This window comes from Musa acuminata, chromosome BXJ2-6 (genome assembly GCF_036884655.1).
Source record: "Musa acuminata AAA Group cultivar baxijiao chromosome BXJ2-6, Cavendish_Baxijiao_AAA, whole genome shotgun sequence".
Taxonomy (NCBI): domain Eukaryota; kingdom Viridiplantae; phylum Streptophyta; class Magnoliopsida; order Zingiberales; family Musaceae; genus Musa; species Musa acuminata.
The window spans coordinates 5,867,644-5,883,481 of record NC_088343.1 but is presented as its reverse complement, the minus strand read 5'-3'; the positions used below and the strand labels follow the sequence as shown (position 1 = coordinate 5,883,481).

The window sequence follows — 15,838 nt, the reverse complement described above, 5'->3', positions numbered from 1 at the left end:
GATTTGACTAAAAAGAGAAAAGTCAAAGCTTTCTGTCCACTGCCAACTGTCTAGTTCTTCCACGGGCTGCCTATCCAACGAAGAGGGATCGGGAGGAGGGAAGTCGATGGATCTGGCGGCGGCGCTTTTGCTGCTGCCATTGTGCTTGGATATCGTCGGAGTCGCATCGGACGCCTCCGACCACCGCTACAAGAACGGGGACCCTGTCCCCCTTTATGCCAACGGGGTTGGCCCTGTCGGTAACCCTAGGTGGGACGTCTCTTCCTTCCTTCCCTCAGTCTCGGCTCCTCACCCTCCGATCTGACACGTCTCATGGGTTCTTTTGATAATGAAGCGTTCTCCCATCTCGTCGGAGAAAAGAGTCGCTGGGGATCAATCTTTCTTTAAACCTTGTTCTTTTCTTGCTCGAAAATTTTGTGAAGTTGAAGGAATTCTAGGTAATTTCTTGTAGAAAATATGTTTTCTTTAGGTCTTATTCAGTGAATGGCCATCGTTTTTTAAAAGAAAATGCGTATTTTCTGTTTTCGTGGCTGAATTCGTCTTTGGGTGTGGTTTATCTTTGACGGCCAATCTGTTTGATCTGATGAAATTTTGATTGTAGATTTAGAAAACGTAGATTTTCTAATCATATATAGCTTTTCGACGACGTCTCACAAGTTGGAGAACCTATGGCTTATAGAACTCAAGAACCCTTTGTTTGGAGTTGAATTAGATATTTTTAGTTCTCAAATCGTTAAAAGATGATCGGTTATTTAGTTCTTGAACCATGGTTCTCAGTTATAAGAGCTAGGCATTTAAGTTCTCGACTTGTTAAAGATGATTCGTGATCTGGTTCTCGTACCACCGTTCTCAGTTCGAAGCTTCTCTGATTCTTTTTCTTTTCTTCACAGTGAGACATAACGCTATTTTGATCTCCCCTTCTGCACTCTAGGTTGGTTTCTACGTCATATTCTTCTCTCTTTTTTCTATATGTCACTTGATTTATGTATTAAGATTGACAACAGAACACATCACCGAGAAAAAAACAACCCTTGGTGAAGTTCTGAATGGGGATCGCCTTGTAGAAGCCCCCTACAAGCTTGATTTCCGAGGAGATATTGATTACAAATAACTTTTCAAGAAGACGCTCACAAAAGAAGATGTGATGAAGTTTAGGAGCGCTGTCTCCAAGGATTACTATTTCCATATGATCTATGATGATCTCCCTATTAGGGGATTCCTTGGGATGATTCACGAGGAAGGCAAATATGTGGGTGGCTACAAGTACTCCCTCTACAGGAATACTCACTTTGATGTTTTTTACAATGATGATCATGCGATTGAGATTATTGCTGATGCCAATCCTTTTGAATTGGTTGATCTCACACAGAACAATGATAGCGATGTGGAATTTACATACTCTGTCAAGTGGAAGGAGACAAGCACACCTTTTGAGAAGAGGATGGAGAAATACTCACTGACCTCTTCACAACTGCATCATCTGCAGATTCATTGGTTCTCAATTTTAAACTCGTGTTACAATCTTCTCTTGATTGGATTTCTTCTTGCCACAATTCCCATGCGCATGCTGAAGAATGATTTTGTCAAGTGAGATATCTTTCAATTTTCTAACACTTAATTTAGTATTATTATGCATGGTAAAACAAACTATTAATCACTTTGATCTTCACTCTTCTCATAGCTTATCACTTATGCTGGTTATTAAATGAGTATTCGTAGTTTGACTGTAATTCATACTTGCCAATGAATAATGTGCACATGATTATATATTTCTTATTTTAGCTAGATTATGCATTATTCCATATATATTTATATTTTATAAGGACTGCATATACAGTTGCATACAGTATGCAGTACCGTGATTGCTCACATACTTCAGCCACTTTCAGAACATTACTCGTAGCCTACATAAAGCTCATTTGAGAAGCTGAAAAAGTATATTAAGCAATATAATCTAGTTGGTTTGTTAAGCAACAATATTAAATTGGGTCTCATCTCGTAAAGAAATCATATTGTTCATATAGACACTAAGGATGGTTTTGGGATCTTTTAGGGACAATTTAATTTCCATTATAGGACCTACTTGATGGAACTCTAAGATCATGTCAAAAATTCTTGAACATGGCTTGACTGTTAAATCTGTGATACATGGTTTCATATATATGCCTGAAAGTTATAAACATGGCTGTGCTGATAATTTCATACATTGTATAATTTTTCCTGGGTCAGTCAGCTTCGTATGACACCTGACTTGTACATTTGCATTGGTATAAACTTAAGTTTTATGTGCATAAGTAACAAATTTTGTAACGAACATCAGTTCAGTGATTGTGACACGAGTTTTTTACTTCATGTTTATTCCATGTGAATATTTCGGTTACAAAAATGTTTCCATTTTGTGGTTGATTGACTTATGATTTTTTCACATTATGCAGGCTAAATATGTTAACTTTGTACATCTTCTTTGTGTTTCTTTAAGGTATGCCCATGATGAGGAGTCGACTGAGGAGCAAGAAGAGACTGGGTGGAAGTCTATCCATGGTGATGTCTTTAGATTTCCAAAGAACAAATCACTTTTTGCTTCTTGTCTTGGTTCTGGCACACAATTATTTGCTCTGTGAGTCTTTCTGGAAAATCTTGTTTTGTTTTACTTGATTATCACTAAAGCAGAATTGCAGAGTTTGATTTTGTTATATACAGTTGCAGGTTTTTGATGGTTCATAGCTGAAGTTGTGGGTTAAGTTGCATATTAAGTTGTTGTAGCTTCTATCAAATGATGTTGTTTACGTAAATTAATCTTTTCCTCTCTTGAAATGCATTGCAGCATGGTTTTCATTTTTATTCTTGCATTGGTTGGGGTTTTCTATCCTTACAATCATGGGGCACTTTTTACTGCTATGGTAGTCATCTTTGCACTTACCTCTGGTATTGTGGGATATACAGCTACCTCTTTATACTGTCAGCTTGAAGGGACGTAGTGGGCGAGACCTTTATCTTTGACATCATCTCATTATATTTCCTTTCTGCTGTTTCGCTCCTTTAATTATGCAAATCTTTGTACTCTTTTACATGCATAATCATCAGAAACTTGCTGCAATGCTAGCTTAAGAAAAAAAAAAGAAATGTTTTAAATATGAATAAGATGATAAAAGTTATATTACTTATTCATTTTGTGTTTGGTTGCAGGTGAGGAATTTGCTGTTGACAAGAAGCCTCTTCAGTGGGCCTCTGTTTTTGACATTTTGTTTCCTCAATACTGTAGCTATTGTGTATAGCATTGCTGCAGCTTTACTGCTCGGAACCATTGTTGTTATTGTTCTCATTTGGACATTGACAACCTCTCCGTTGCTTGTTTTGGGTGGAATTGCTGGTAAAAATAGCAAAACTGAGTTCCAAGTCCGTTGTCAGACTAATAAGTATCCTAGAGAGATTCCACCACTGCCTTGGTACCAAGGAACAATACCACAGATGGTGATGGCTGGTTTTCTGCCTTTCGGTGCAATCTACATTGAACTATTCTACATCTTTGGCAGTTTGTGGGGCCACAGGATTTACACCATATATAGCATTCTTTTCATAGTATTCATTATCCTCCTCATTGTGACCACGATTATCGACATTGCACTAACCTACTTCCAGCTTGCTTCTAAAGATCATGAATGGTGGTGGAGGTAAGCCTACACTTTTGCTATTCAGCACATTGAGCTGGACTGTCTAATTATGTGTGCTTTTATGCTAATGCACTTGCATATAGACCTTTTTGACAACTAATTTTGCTGCCTATGCCAGATTCTTTGCTTTCTAGAATACTCTTTAACTACATATTTGTGCTTCTGAAGGCATTGATTGCATGGTGACTATTCAAGAGAGATTTTTCTTGGTATCAAGGATGCTTTAATTAGAAACTAGCTTGCCTTATGCAAATTGGTATATCAAATTGCCTGGCCATGGTTACTCAGGGTCCATCTTGATCTCAGTCTTCAGGTCTTTGGCCAATATAGCACTAAGCTATGCCTCACCTGAGCCCTGCTTAACCCATTGCAGGTCTTTCATATGCAGTGGATCAACTGGCCTATATGTATATGGATACTGCTTGTACGACTACTATGCTCTATCAGATATGTCTGGGTTTATGCAGACATCCTTCTTCTTCGGCTATATGGCTTGCATTTGTTATGGCTTCTTCCTAATGCTTGGTATGGTTGGCTTCTGCACTGCTTTGCTGTTCGTTCGTCACATCTACCGATCCATCAAGTGTGAGTAGCCTATCAGTACTAAATCAAGTTTGAAGAATGCTATTGCAAGAATCAACTTGTGAAATCTGGAATTTCCTTGAGACAAGGAGTAATGGCAGCTTGAACAGACTGGGCCTGTTGCTTCAAAAATAGGCTGCGAGGTACGAATCATTGAGCATTTCTTTCTATGCCGTCATTAGGAAGTTTATGTTTATCACAGCACTTGGATTACTCATTTCTCTTGATGCAACAACATGGATAATTCACTCCTTAGAAGCTTCTGCAGTAGAATTGCTTAACCTTTGAGGCCACTACCTCGCCGTTGTAACAAAACATCTCAACTGAATGGGGATAACATCCAACAAGGAGGCATCTTTGAAGAAACCCTAAGTGTATTCATTACCTTATATATGAATTTTTGGAGTTATGGAAGGATTATAAATGTGTACTAATCATCGTAAAAGGCACAGGAACAACTCTATGTATGCATTTTTTGATCAATTATCTAAAAATATAGTGAATGTGGGTTGCAATCTCATCAAATTTATAGTGATATTTTCTTGATTAATCTTTCTTCTATGTACAGAATCTAAAATATCATAAAGTGGGAAATGCTTGAAGTAGTAACTTTTACCTCTTTCGAGATATATATATGCATAACTAAAATTTGCAACATCAACATCTTATCCTTTGTTGCAAGATAAGAGCAATAAAGAAGATAAATGTTCATTAGAAACTCAGGTTACAAGAATCACCCTTTTTATCTCTTGTATCAATTAATGGGTGAAGAAGCTGATATTTCTTAATTCCTAGCAGAGACTTCATCACAAATTTTGTGCTGGTCTTGTGATCTTTCATCAATATCGATAATTTACCATCTACATCGTTTGTTCTTTTAGCTCATCAGCCATCATTGCACCCAAAACTACAATAAATGATACCCATTATCATTCACTGCGAAGGACTTGTGATGGATGTCATGTCATGTGGAATGCCCACGACACACAAGCAAATTATTGCTCTGTTTGACATCTTAATCTACCTTTGGAGGTGAAACATATGCGGTGCGAATGTTCACTGCTAAACCACAACCCTTGGCAGAAAAATGCTGAGCACTTTTCTAAACATCTAACTCTCGAGGACAATGTTCCTGATATAGTTAATGACATGATTGAATTGAGGGAGAGAGGTGACAGGTGACAGACACTGGTAGAGGTTGGAAAAGAGAGATGGCGGACACCGATGGAGGTTGGAAGAAGACATCGTTTGGAGAGAAGACGTTCGTTCGTACCGACAGAAATATGCAGAGATCAATAAGAAAACTTATGTTATGTATCATTTACGTGGTTTGAAATTCTTTCTAAAATATAAAAACACATCAAACTTATATTTAGGAGCATTTAGAGTATATTTTTTTTACACTTTTCCACCAAAATATAAAAAAATATATCAAATTCTAACAAAATTTCTTTCCTTAAACAAACAATTCTCCATACCTCACATGTCAACATCCATGTCAGAGAAAATGATAGAGTTATTCGAACATATTTCTAAAACAAGTTTTCATACTCCTAAAATTATATAATCGTCATTGATTTTCAAAATTGATTAATAACTTTTTTAGATATTCTTTCCTATAAATAAGAATCATCTCTATGCAATTGTATCATTCAATTCTCTATTTTTCAACTCAGCTAAGTTGATCATCGAAAGGGTTCATGTCAAGAATAACTCGATACAACTTTTGTAAGTCAAACATCAAGCTCGGTTGATGATTGTCACGTTCGTCCCAAGTATATCACTCTGATGTGCAATCTTCTATGAGCATTTGAGTGCCTGAATTATATTGGACTCTTTTTTGATCCGTACGGGGGAAGGGAAGGGATCAAAGAAACATCGATCCTTCCTTCGGGCAAATTTACGACTTTATGAAAAGTTGTACGTCTTTGATGGAATAAGAATAATCTTGAAAGGAGAATTATAATGTACTTTTATTTTAAAATTAAAAGTGCCTAAACAAGAAATAAAAAATAAGAGTTCTCGAGTGGTATGTGCTCTGAATTCTCGTGTGAAGAATAAAAAAATAAAGTTATAAAAAAATTTCGTAAAATAAATTTCTTGTCATCGTTTCAAAATTAGTGTGTAAAAATATGTAAAACCGAAACCTACACGTATATAAAAGATAAATTATTTAGGAAGATCATATATCCTTGAAAACTTATAAATCTGTGGAAGAGGATGAATGAGGTCAACTATCCTCCTCTTTAGCGATGATCCATACGGTAGACATTACGAAGACGTTATTCAAATCACTGTACAATCCTCCGTTTCATGCACACCATATGATCAAGAAGGGGCCGCCCCTTCTTCGTATTTATATGCCACAAATTATGGTTATTGGTCGAGGAGGAGAGAGAAAGAGGAGTCTAGAAGGTGATAGCTAAAACAGTATAGCCTATGCCTCATTTGGTTCCCTCCTATTTATAGAGGTCCTATCAATTTAACCATAATGGATCCTACCCTATTGGGCATTGAATCTCTATCTAACTACCCAAGTCTATTAGATTAGCGGATCTCTACCCAATATTCTCTTATTGACTCTTATTGGATCTTATCCATAAGATCTAATAATTCAAGGGCTTATTGGATATCTAATAAGATAGGGGCTCCAACGAATATCTTATATCTTAGCCTCTACTCATCACAATATCTATTATATATGCGTGACCCTCTAGGCCCAATATTATGCTGGTCATGGGTCATATCTATCAGAACTCATTCTGGCTTAGTGAATTATCATCTCTATAATAATTCATTCGACTCATCGATTATGAATGTACTATGTCATTACGTCGTAATCCCCAAACGATATAAGGGAATTCAATCCGAACTTATCTATCCTCATTTATCATGTATATCTATAGTCCTTCATCAATCTAATATCCTAGAGACCGTATATTAAGCATGGTGTTGTCAGGCTAATACAAAATTTACTCAAGTCTCATTATAATTAGATTCTCCCGGAGAATTCTTTCTCTCTCAATTCGAATGACTCTTACTATGGATTTGCTTGGGTAAAAACACACATGATATTCTTCGAGAGTGAATGATCAGCTACCACTCCTAATGATCAACTATGTTAGATTTGAAACTTTTAGACCTATAAGTACAGTATTAAAGAGTGTAGTACTCATACATAACATCTTTTGTATCTCAAGTCTAATGATCAAACATACAACTAGGATAAAAGAATTGTTGAGGTATTATCAACTATCTAACATTCTGTGAGCAGATCAATTAGTGAACTCATTCTCCAATAAATACCTGCACCGTATCCCTAGTGTCCCCATATGAGTAGTTGTGAGACTAGTCACCTCCATCATATGGACAAGTATACAACACACCAGTTTGACTGACTATCTCGATGTCCCTCTCGAGTGACCTACGACCATGATTATTTGGGGGTCTATGCTTAAAGATGAATCGATCTCATTATCGCGATCTCATTACGATCTGATTCCCATTATATAGATCAATGAATATTACAATATATACAACATGTAACATAAAATGAGAAAATTCTAATAATAATAATAATAAGTAAAAAGATTGTTCAACGTGTCATATATGACATCACTCATGTAATTAGTTTGTAGAGCATTTATGAATAGCAATAGTTAAAATCTTGCTTCGTTACTATTGCTGACCAAACAATATTAGATTATCATAAAATTTTATAGAGACTCTAGAGACAAAAACTAAATATTTACAAAGTTTCAACTCAAAATAAAATTATCATAAGATTAAAGTATCGATTGTCCTTCTAAAAATAATATCTTGGAAATGATATTTATTCGATTTCAAAACTTTTAAAATATACCAATAGAATAGATGCTAAAGCGTGAATTCAAACTTGATTATAAACCCTTATTGAAAATATGAGATTTTAAACATTAGGTGGAACACCCATAACTATATACACTTGTCTCAAATTCATAATAAATTATAATAAATTCATAACAACATATTCAAAAATCAGAGATTAAATTAAACTCTAATTTAATAAAAAATAACTGAAAATTTTAGTTTAGAATCTGCTAAACTAAAATCCTAGGTTATATTTAGGAAGATATTGGTTTTCTTACATTCTTGTTCCTTAAAGCTAGGGTTCTTGGCTTTCATAAAAATAAAGAGGAGCTGGGAAAATGGTTAAAAAAGAAGAGAAAGAGTTCATGGCTTCTTAGTTTGTTGAGGATGAAGCTAAAAAAGAGAGGCAATGTCTTGTGAGTAGCTTAAGAGGCAGCTAAAAGATATTGGGTTCAATCCCATTTGACATCCTCTCAATTTTTTTTTAACATAATATTAGGGTTGTCGTTACTTAATTTTAAGTTTAATTTCGATTAGCAAAGATGACATATTTTGGTTTAGATCTATCTTTTAATCTCACTTATGTATTTTAATATTTTCAATATTTTTTTATTTTTTTTCTTTACTTAATTATTCATTACTCTAGCATAAGTTTCTTATTATCTTTCACATATATGATATTTAAATTTCTAACTTATTTCTTTAAATATGATTATATTCATTAGAATCATTTAAGACTTTCTATAATATAAAAATCCCTTCTAATTATCGGGTGTATGCTTATTCTTATACTTAAAGTCTGTCGTCATACTTATGCTTATTGCATCATAACACTATATCTTTTTTTATTGAAAAACATATTTAAAACAGTCATTACTGTTTATATCTACTTCAAATAACATTTGAAATAATTTTGTGCATTACGAGAAAAAAATGATAATATAAGCATATCATACATCATATTTCTAAAGCATAAATATTACAAAATATATCTGATAATATATACAGATTATTTATGTTTCTATTGATATGCTAACTGTGTTATATGTATGAAAACTTTGACTCTAATCCAACATCATCCATTTTGATAGGAATCAATTCACGAGATAATGACACCGATGTCTTTGCATAAATAAGAATCTAATACAACATATTATTCCCACTTAATTCACATTGGAACCCTCCAACACCTCAATCGTCGGTTTAGATCAAGATGGAGTTCCAAGAGCTATCATCCCTACATCTGAAGCTCGATTGGGTGTTGAACCACATCCAATTGTACATGTACATTTATACAAGATGGATTAACGCCTAAGACACATGTGGTAACATATCATATACGAGAAGATAGTAATAGGGGTAAAGTTTATAATTTATCTTTTTACAAGCCAAATTCAGTAGGAGTTTGTACTTTTGAGCTTTTAGCTTCCCAACTTAGACATCGTACAAATCAATGAGAAGATGCTTCTTTGAACAACTTAGCGTAAAAGGATCTCACCATAAGAAGAGGTAATTTCAAAGACGGTTAATCCAATAGTCACGATACCTAAGATTATTGTGACTTAAAAGAATATTTATAAAGCATGACTATTTCAAAAATATTTTTAATATTAGAGTCAGTCATCGTCGAACCATAAGGCCCAATTGAGTGTCTTATAGCTCGCCTTAGGAGAGGGATAGCATATTGGTCTAGATAACTTATGCCTAAGGTTTTACCTTGAAAAAAGAAACATTTTGATCCTAACATCCTATTGAAGATAATAATGATCAACATAAGCAGTTTATCCAACATAATTTATTACAAGGGGCTCTAAAAGACTATGTTATAAAGTTTTCGACAATCAGACAAACTTAAAAATGGCCCGAAGGAATTTTCATAATGCTATCTGACTTCAATTTCATATGCGTATTAGTTTCACTCGTCTCACTCTTAATCCCAATCATATGACTCAAGAACTTAATTGGTTTTAAGTTTGGAAGCTATCGTGATCGAAAAATACGATACTTATTATGTTAGGTTATCCCTTATTTAGAAGGAACAGAGAAGAGGTTTGATCGAAATAATTAAGCAGGATGGTGTTAGAAAAATATAGAATGTACTTTCTTACATGATATGATATATTTTTAAAGATAATTTTTACCCAATAAATATTTTTTTTAAAATTCTTAATCGATTAAGGTAAGATTACTTAACAGCTTTGAACTACCCACCCAATTGCTGATAAAATAAAAATAAATAGCTGAGACATATTGTAAGGCCATGGCAAGATCATTATATGGAGGCCAAGTTTTCATGCAGAGTCTCCACAATCTGATCTCAATCAAGGATGATGCTGGCCACCATAAATTTGTGCACCAACAATTTCTGCTGGGAGCCATTAAACCATTCCAACTCTGCTGAGCTGACACATAATCTTGATTGCTAGCACTGACTACAGTAGTAGAAGTCACTCCCTCGTCACCGAATGGATCACCCACCTCTTCCCACTTCTCACCTCCCCCATGATGAACTTGGAGTTCCCATGTCACTGACTTGATTCCCAGAGAGTGTGCTCAGTCATTATTATCTCTCTTCTGGTTGCATACACTTACCTGTAATTTTCTTGCTTGCAGTGTTGGCGTGTGATCAGAGTTTTCCGGTGTCGGAGAGTAACCAGATACATGAGAGAGAAGAATGAGAGCTGGCATATTAATAGTCTCTCCCTCTGCTGTCCCATCTTTAATTCTCAAAGCTGTATCATTCCATAAGACAACCAAATTAATATTAACTAAACATATCAGCACAAAAGGAGAAGGTCACACCATTAAAAAAAAAAAGGGAGAATAATTTACATGTATATTTTTGCCAAACTACATCTCTATAGTTGTTCATATGAGGGAGGTATGAAAAGGTAGAAAAATAAAATTTAATTGGTTGTTATCTACACAAAAAATATGTCTTGCATATATAAATATGTGGGTTGAGGAGGAAGTAATACACCGTCAAAATCCGACATTTTCTAAGCCCCGGCATATTAGATCGCGTCGGTTACTGTTGGCCTCGAAGACACCGTGAGAGGAAGGAGAGGCAGAGCCGAAAGCTTGTGTGTGTGAGTCTTCATTAAGGGGGGAGGGAGGGGTCGAATCCGCCCGGATTGCTGCCGGTGTCTTTGGTGCGCGCACCGCCAGTTTCCTCATTTGCCTCTCGCCCGATCCCTTCACCCGGACAAGCACCATAAAGTGTGTGTTTGTGTGAGAGAGAGAGCAGCCGAAGCAGAGAGGAAAGGCGCCACCTTTAAGGACGAAGCATCGGGAGAACAGAGAGAGAGAGAGAGAGAGAGAGAGAGAGAGGAGGGCGTGAACAGGGGAACAGAGCGAAGCAAAGCGAAGCAGAGAAGAAAGACGCCGACTTGCATGAACTGGCTGCTTCTTTAGCGGATGGTAGTAGTTTAAAGCAAGTAGAAGTTGGAAGTTGCGCTCGATGGATTCCGGCGACGAGCAGGACGTCCCCGATGCCAAGGGGAGGAAGAAGCGGTACCACCGGCACACCCCGAGGCAGATTCAAGAGCTTGAATCGTATGTTCTCTCTCTCACTCTCTCTCGTATATCTGTACTGGTCGTTGTGTTGTTTTCTTCCCTGCTTTGAGGCTCATCATGGCGGCTTGTATCTGACGGGTTTGTCTGAGCTTGTTGTTTAGGATGTTCAAGGTTTGTCCGCACCCGGACGAGAAGCAGAGGATGCAGCTGAGCCGGGATCTGGGGCTGGAGCCGCGACAGATCAAGTTCTGGTTCCAGAATCGGAGGACGCAGATGAAGGCAAGCACTGCTCCTCCCTTGCTCTCTTTCCTCTTTTCTCTAGTGTTGTTGGTGGAAGGATTGGTCTTGTTTTGCGCGTGGGTCCGAAGAGGAGCCACCTTTGCCTCGTCTGATCGACCCTGCTGCTCTTCCCAGGCGCAACACGATAGGGCGGACAACTGCGTGCTGCGTGCCGAGAACGACAAGATCCGGGCCGAGAACATCGCCATGATGGAGGCTCTCAAGAGCGTCATCTGCCCCTCCTGTGGCGGCCCTCCCACCCATGAGGACTCCTACTTCGACGATCAGAAGCTGCGGATGGAGAACGCAAGGTTGAAGGAAGAGGTACGCTCAATCTATCTTTCCTTTTAGTTACCTCCACCCTGCTATTTGGCTTGTATGCACTTGAGATATCTCTTCAGAAGAACAATGGTTCCACTGTTTGATACTGGAACAAAGGTAGATCCATCTCCGGCCAGGAGAAAGCAAAGCCATCAGCCTACTTGGTCATCTGTTCTCATCTTAGTGCTTGGTTGATATTGATAAGAAAACTCAAACCAGTGAGCTTTTGTCATGATGGATGAAGCCTCAATTGACACCATCTGCTTGGTTGTTTAGTTGGTCATCCCATTTCATTTGCATTTTTTTTTGGCTACTTCAGCATGGAGGAAACAGAACATTGTTTTGTATTGATTGATTGAAGTTTGCACTTGATTTAAAAAGGCAGTCTGCATCAATCGGATTCGATGATAGATTACATAAACATGCCTGCACATGATTGTTTAATACAAGACTATGATGCTTCTTCCGAATTCTTCATGTTAATGCCCGCCTTGCAGCTTGATCATGTCTCGAGTCTTGCATCAAAATACCTTGGAAGGCCTGTCACCCAGCTTCCCCCAGTGCAGCCAGTCTCTGTTTCATCATTGGACTTATCAGTTGGGGTTTACGGTGGTCCAGAGGTGAACCCTACCCTCGATCTTGATCTCCTGCGCCGGAATTGTTCTTCTGCTTTCCCGTACCCATACACCCCAGCCGTTTCCGAGCTTGAGAAACCTCTCATGGTGGAGATGGCCACTGGTGCAGTGGAGGAAGTTCTCAGGCTTGTGCAGACCGACCAACCCCTGTGGGTGAAGTCCGGAAGTGATGGCAGGGACAGACTTCAGCTTGAAATCTACGACAGGATGTTCCAGAGGTCAGGCCAGCATCTCAGGTTCCCACACACTCGAACTGAGACGTCGAGGGACTCGGCTCCTGTCGCCATGAATGCTACGACATTGATCGACATGTTCATGGATGCGAGCAAGTGGGCGGAGCTTTTTCCCAGCATTGTTGCCAAGGCGAGGACCATCGAGGTCCTCGCAGCCGGGACGGCCAGCAGCAGAAGCGGCTCTTTGGTGTTGGTAACGACAGCTCTCGATCCCTTTTTTGGTTTAATCCACTCACAGTACCCCTTCGATGATTCTAATACACGCAAATGCATGTGCATGCAGATGTACGAGGAGCTGCAAGTTCTCTCACCTCTTGTTCCTACGCGCGAGTTCTGCTTTCTGCGGTATTGCCAGCAGATCGAATCGGGTATGTGGGTGGTGGCCGATGTCTCGGTGGACTATCCAAGAGACAACCAGCTCGGCCTTTCTCCCCGATCAAGGAGGCTTCCTTCAGGCTGCTTGATCGAGGAAACGCCCGATGGCTATTCCAAGGTGATTGATCTATGGATTTTGTGCTTCTGCTCCTTTATCTACCTTTTGACAGAATCACATCGATGATTTTGATGTAGATTACTTGGGTCGAACACATGGAAATCGATGCAAATGATCAACCCCACGTCCTGTTCAAGGATCTAATCAACAGCGGGACGGCATTTGGAGCACAGCGCTGGATCACCACCCTCCGTAGAATGTGCGAGAGGTTTGCCTGCTCAAACGTCGCTGGTCTCCCGGGCAGAGACCTCGGAGGTAAGGCTTGGTTTTGCTTCAAGGTTTTACACCTAGTAGTTGAGTTGCTGATCGTTCGACGACTATGATTCGTATTGCGGAATGCAGTGGTTTCTTCCCCCGATGGTAAGAGGAGCATGATGAAGCTTGCTCAGAGGATGGTGAACAACTTCTGTGCCAACGTTGGTGCATCGAGCGATCAGAAATGGACGAACCTGTCAGGGTCGAACGACGTCGGCGTCAGGGTTGTGCTTCAGAAAACCTCAGATGCTGGCCAGCCCAGCGGCGTCGTCCTCTGTGCCGCAACCTCAATATGGCTGCCCGTGTCAGCTGAGCGGGTCTTCAGCTTGTTCAAGGACGAGCGAACTCGCACTCAGGTGCCCATGCAGCTTCTTGAGATGTCTACTTCGATCTCGATCGCTCTCTTTCTTACTTTGGGTATGTTATTGTTGTCATTAATCAGTGGCACATTCTATCAAATGGCAACACGCTACAAGAGGTGGCTCACATCACGAATGGCTCTCATCCGGGAAATTGCATCTCTCTTCTTCGTGTATGCTTTCTTTCTCTCGTGCATTCATCTTCCTCGCCTTGGAACTCTCGTAAATAGGGTTTACTTGTGAATGAACAGGGGCTCAGTTCTTCCCAGAACACCATGTTGTTACTCCAGGAGTGCTGTACCGACGCGTCAGGGTCGGTGGTGGTCTACTCCCCCATCGACCTACCGGCCATCAACATCGTCATGAGCGGCGAGGATCCATCCTACGTTCCGCTGTTGCCGTCGGGCTTCGCCATACTACCGGACGGGCGATCTGCCGGGGGACAAGGAGCATCGTCCAGCTCGACTCCGATGGTCGGCTCATCTGGCTCGCTGGTGACTGTCGCGTACCAAATACACTTGAGCAGCTTGCCGTCCGCCAAACTCAACATGGAGTCAGTAATGACCGTGAATCACTTGATCGGCACCACAGTTCAGCAAATAAAGGTTGCATTGAACTGTGCGGATGCTTGATGCTCGCCCGAGCTACGTCTCCCCTCTTCTCTCTCCCATCAGCTCTTTCTTTACTGCTACAGATCTGATGGAGTCTCTTGAGGCCTTCGATGTGGCATTCAAGAGGGGATTAAAGTGGGTCTTCTTGTGTTGGTTAGTTGGCCTTGAATGCTTCCCTCCATTGAGGGGGCTTCAATTCCAACTTTAAGATGCTGCTGCTGCTGCTGCCAGGCGCAGGACAATCTGATTCTCTTACAGGAACCCGTCAGGCTTTACATTTACAAGAACTTGATGAAGGAAGTCAAGAACGCACCATTACCTGCTTCTCCTCTTCTGCTGCTGTCATAAATCCTACTTGTCCTTCAGGTTTCTTTCTTTAGGCCTGCTTCCTTCTCTCCTTTCCCTCGCTTCAATCCCATTCTTTCCTTTCTTCATGCAGCAAGTGGTAATGGTTCGGGCATTGACTTCTGTCCATGAACATTTACTGATGAGCATTTACTTTGAAGATGGTATCGATGTTGTTGTTGTTGTTACGGTATTCCATGCATTCGTCTTCACTCTGGAAACAGTAGTGAGCAGCAGTGAGTTGGATGCTGCAACTAAATTCTATCAGGCTATCGATCTGTAACTTCGTATCATAGAATGGTCCCTTCGCACCACTCTTCTTTGATCTTTGCATTAGTTCTTGCTAACAATTCTACATCCCTATTAAGTTTATTGGGTGAGCAATTGTTGCTGGCTTTTAATTGTTCTCCTGGTCTCCATTGATGCTTCAATCGAGAGCCAGCTATTGCTTTCGTAATCTGCTAAGCTCGATTTCTAAGTGAAGTACGACATGCAAGCCGTTGATTAGATCATTACATGCAATTTATATAATAGAGAGTGATCGATCAGTCTGTCAGTGACCACAACAAAATTGCGACTCTATCTTTGCTTGATTTCCGAGTCCTTTTTTATTTCTACTTTAATGTAACATGAAACAGTTAAGATAATAAAGGTGATTGATTCCTTAAAACCAAGGTTGCTGCTAGAAC

At 39.3% G+C, this 15,838-nt stretch overlaps 1 protein-coding gene and 1 pseudogene across 1 annotated transcript; both read left to right on the top strand.

Moving 5' to 3' along the window:
- The first annotated feature begins 27 nt into the window (after window positions 1-27).
- Window positions 28-4,756, top strand: LOC135614428 (transmembrane 9 superfamily member 3-like; annotated as a pseudogene).
- Window positions 4,757-11,438: 6,682 nt separating this feature from the next.
- On the top strand, window positions 11,439-15,314 carry LOC103987081 (homeobox-leucine zipper protein ROC8-like). The gene is made up of 9 exons (XM_009405275.3): window positions 11,439-11,657; window positions 11,780-11,897; window positions 12,033-12,221; window positions 12,716-13,279; window positions 13,370-13,579; window positions 13,657-13,834; window positions 13,922-14,190; window positions 14,277-14,366; window positions 14,445-15,314. The coding sequence occupies exons 1-9, from the start codon at window positions 11,563-11,565 to the stop codon at window positions 14,823-14,825; spliced, it is 2,094 nt and encodes a 697-aa protein (XP_009403550.2). The 5' UTR covers window positions 11,439-11,562; the 3' UTR covers window positions 14,826-15,314.
- Window positions 15,315-15,838: the final 524 nt, after the last annotated feature.

Coding starts and splice junctions, on each gene's coding strand:
- LOC103987081 (XM_009405275.3), top strand. CDS start 11,563: ATGGATTCCGGCGACGAGCAGGACGTCCCCGATGCCAAGGGGAGGAAG. Junction 13,280..13,369: donor GAAGCGGCTCTTTGGTGTTG/GTAACGACAGCT, acceptor ATGTGCATGCAG/ATGTACGAGGAGCTGCAAGT. Junction 13,580..13,656: donor CGCCCGATGGCTATTCCAAG/GTGATTGATCTA, acceptor ATTTTGATGTAG/ATTACTTGGGTCGAACACAT.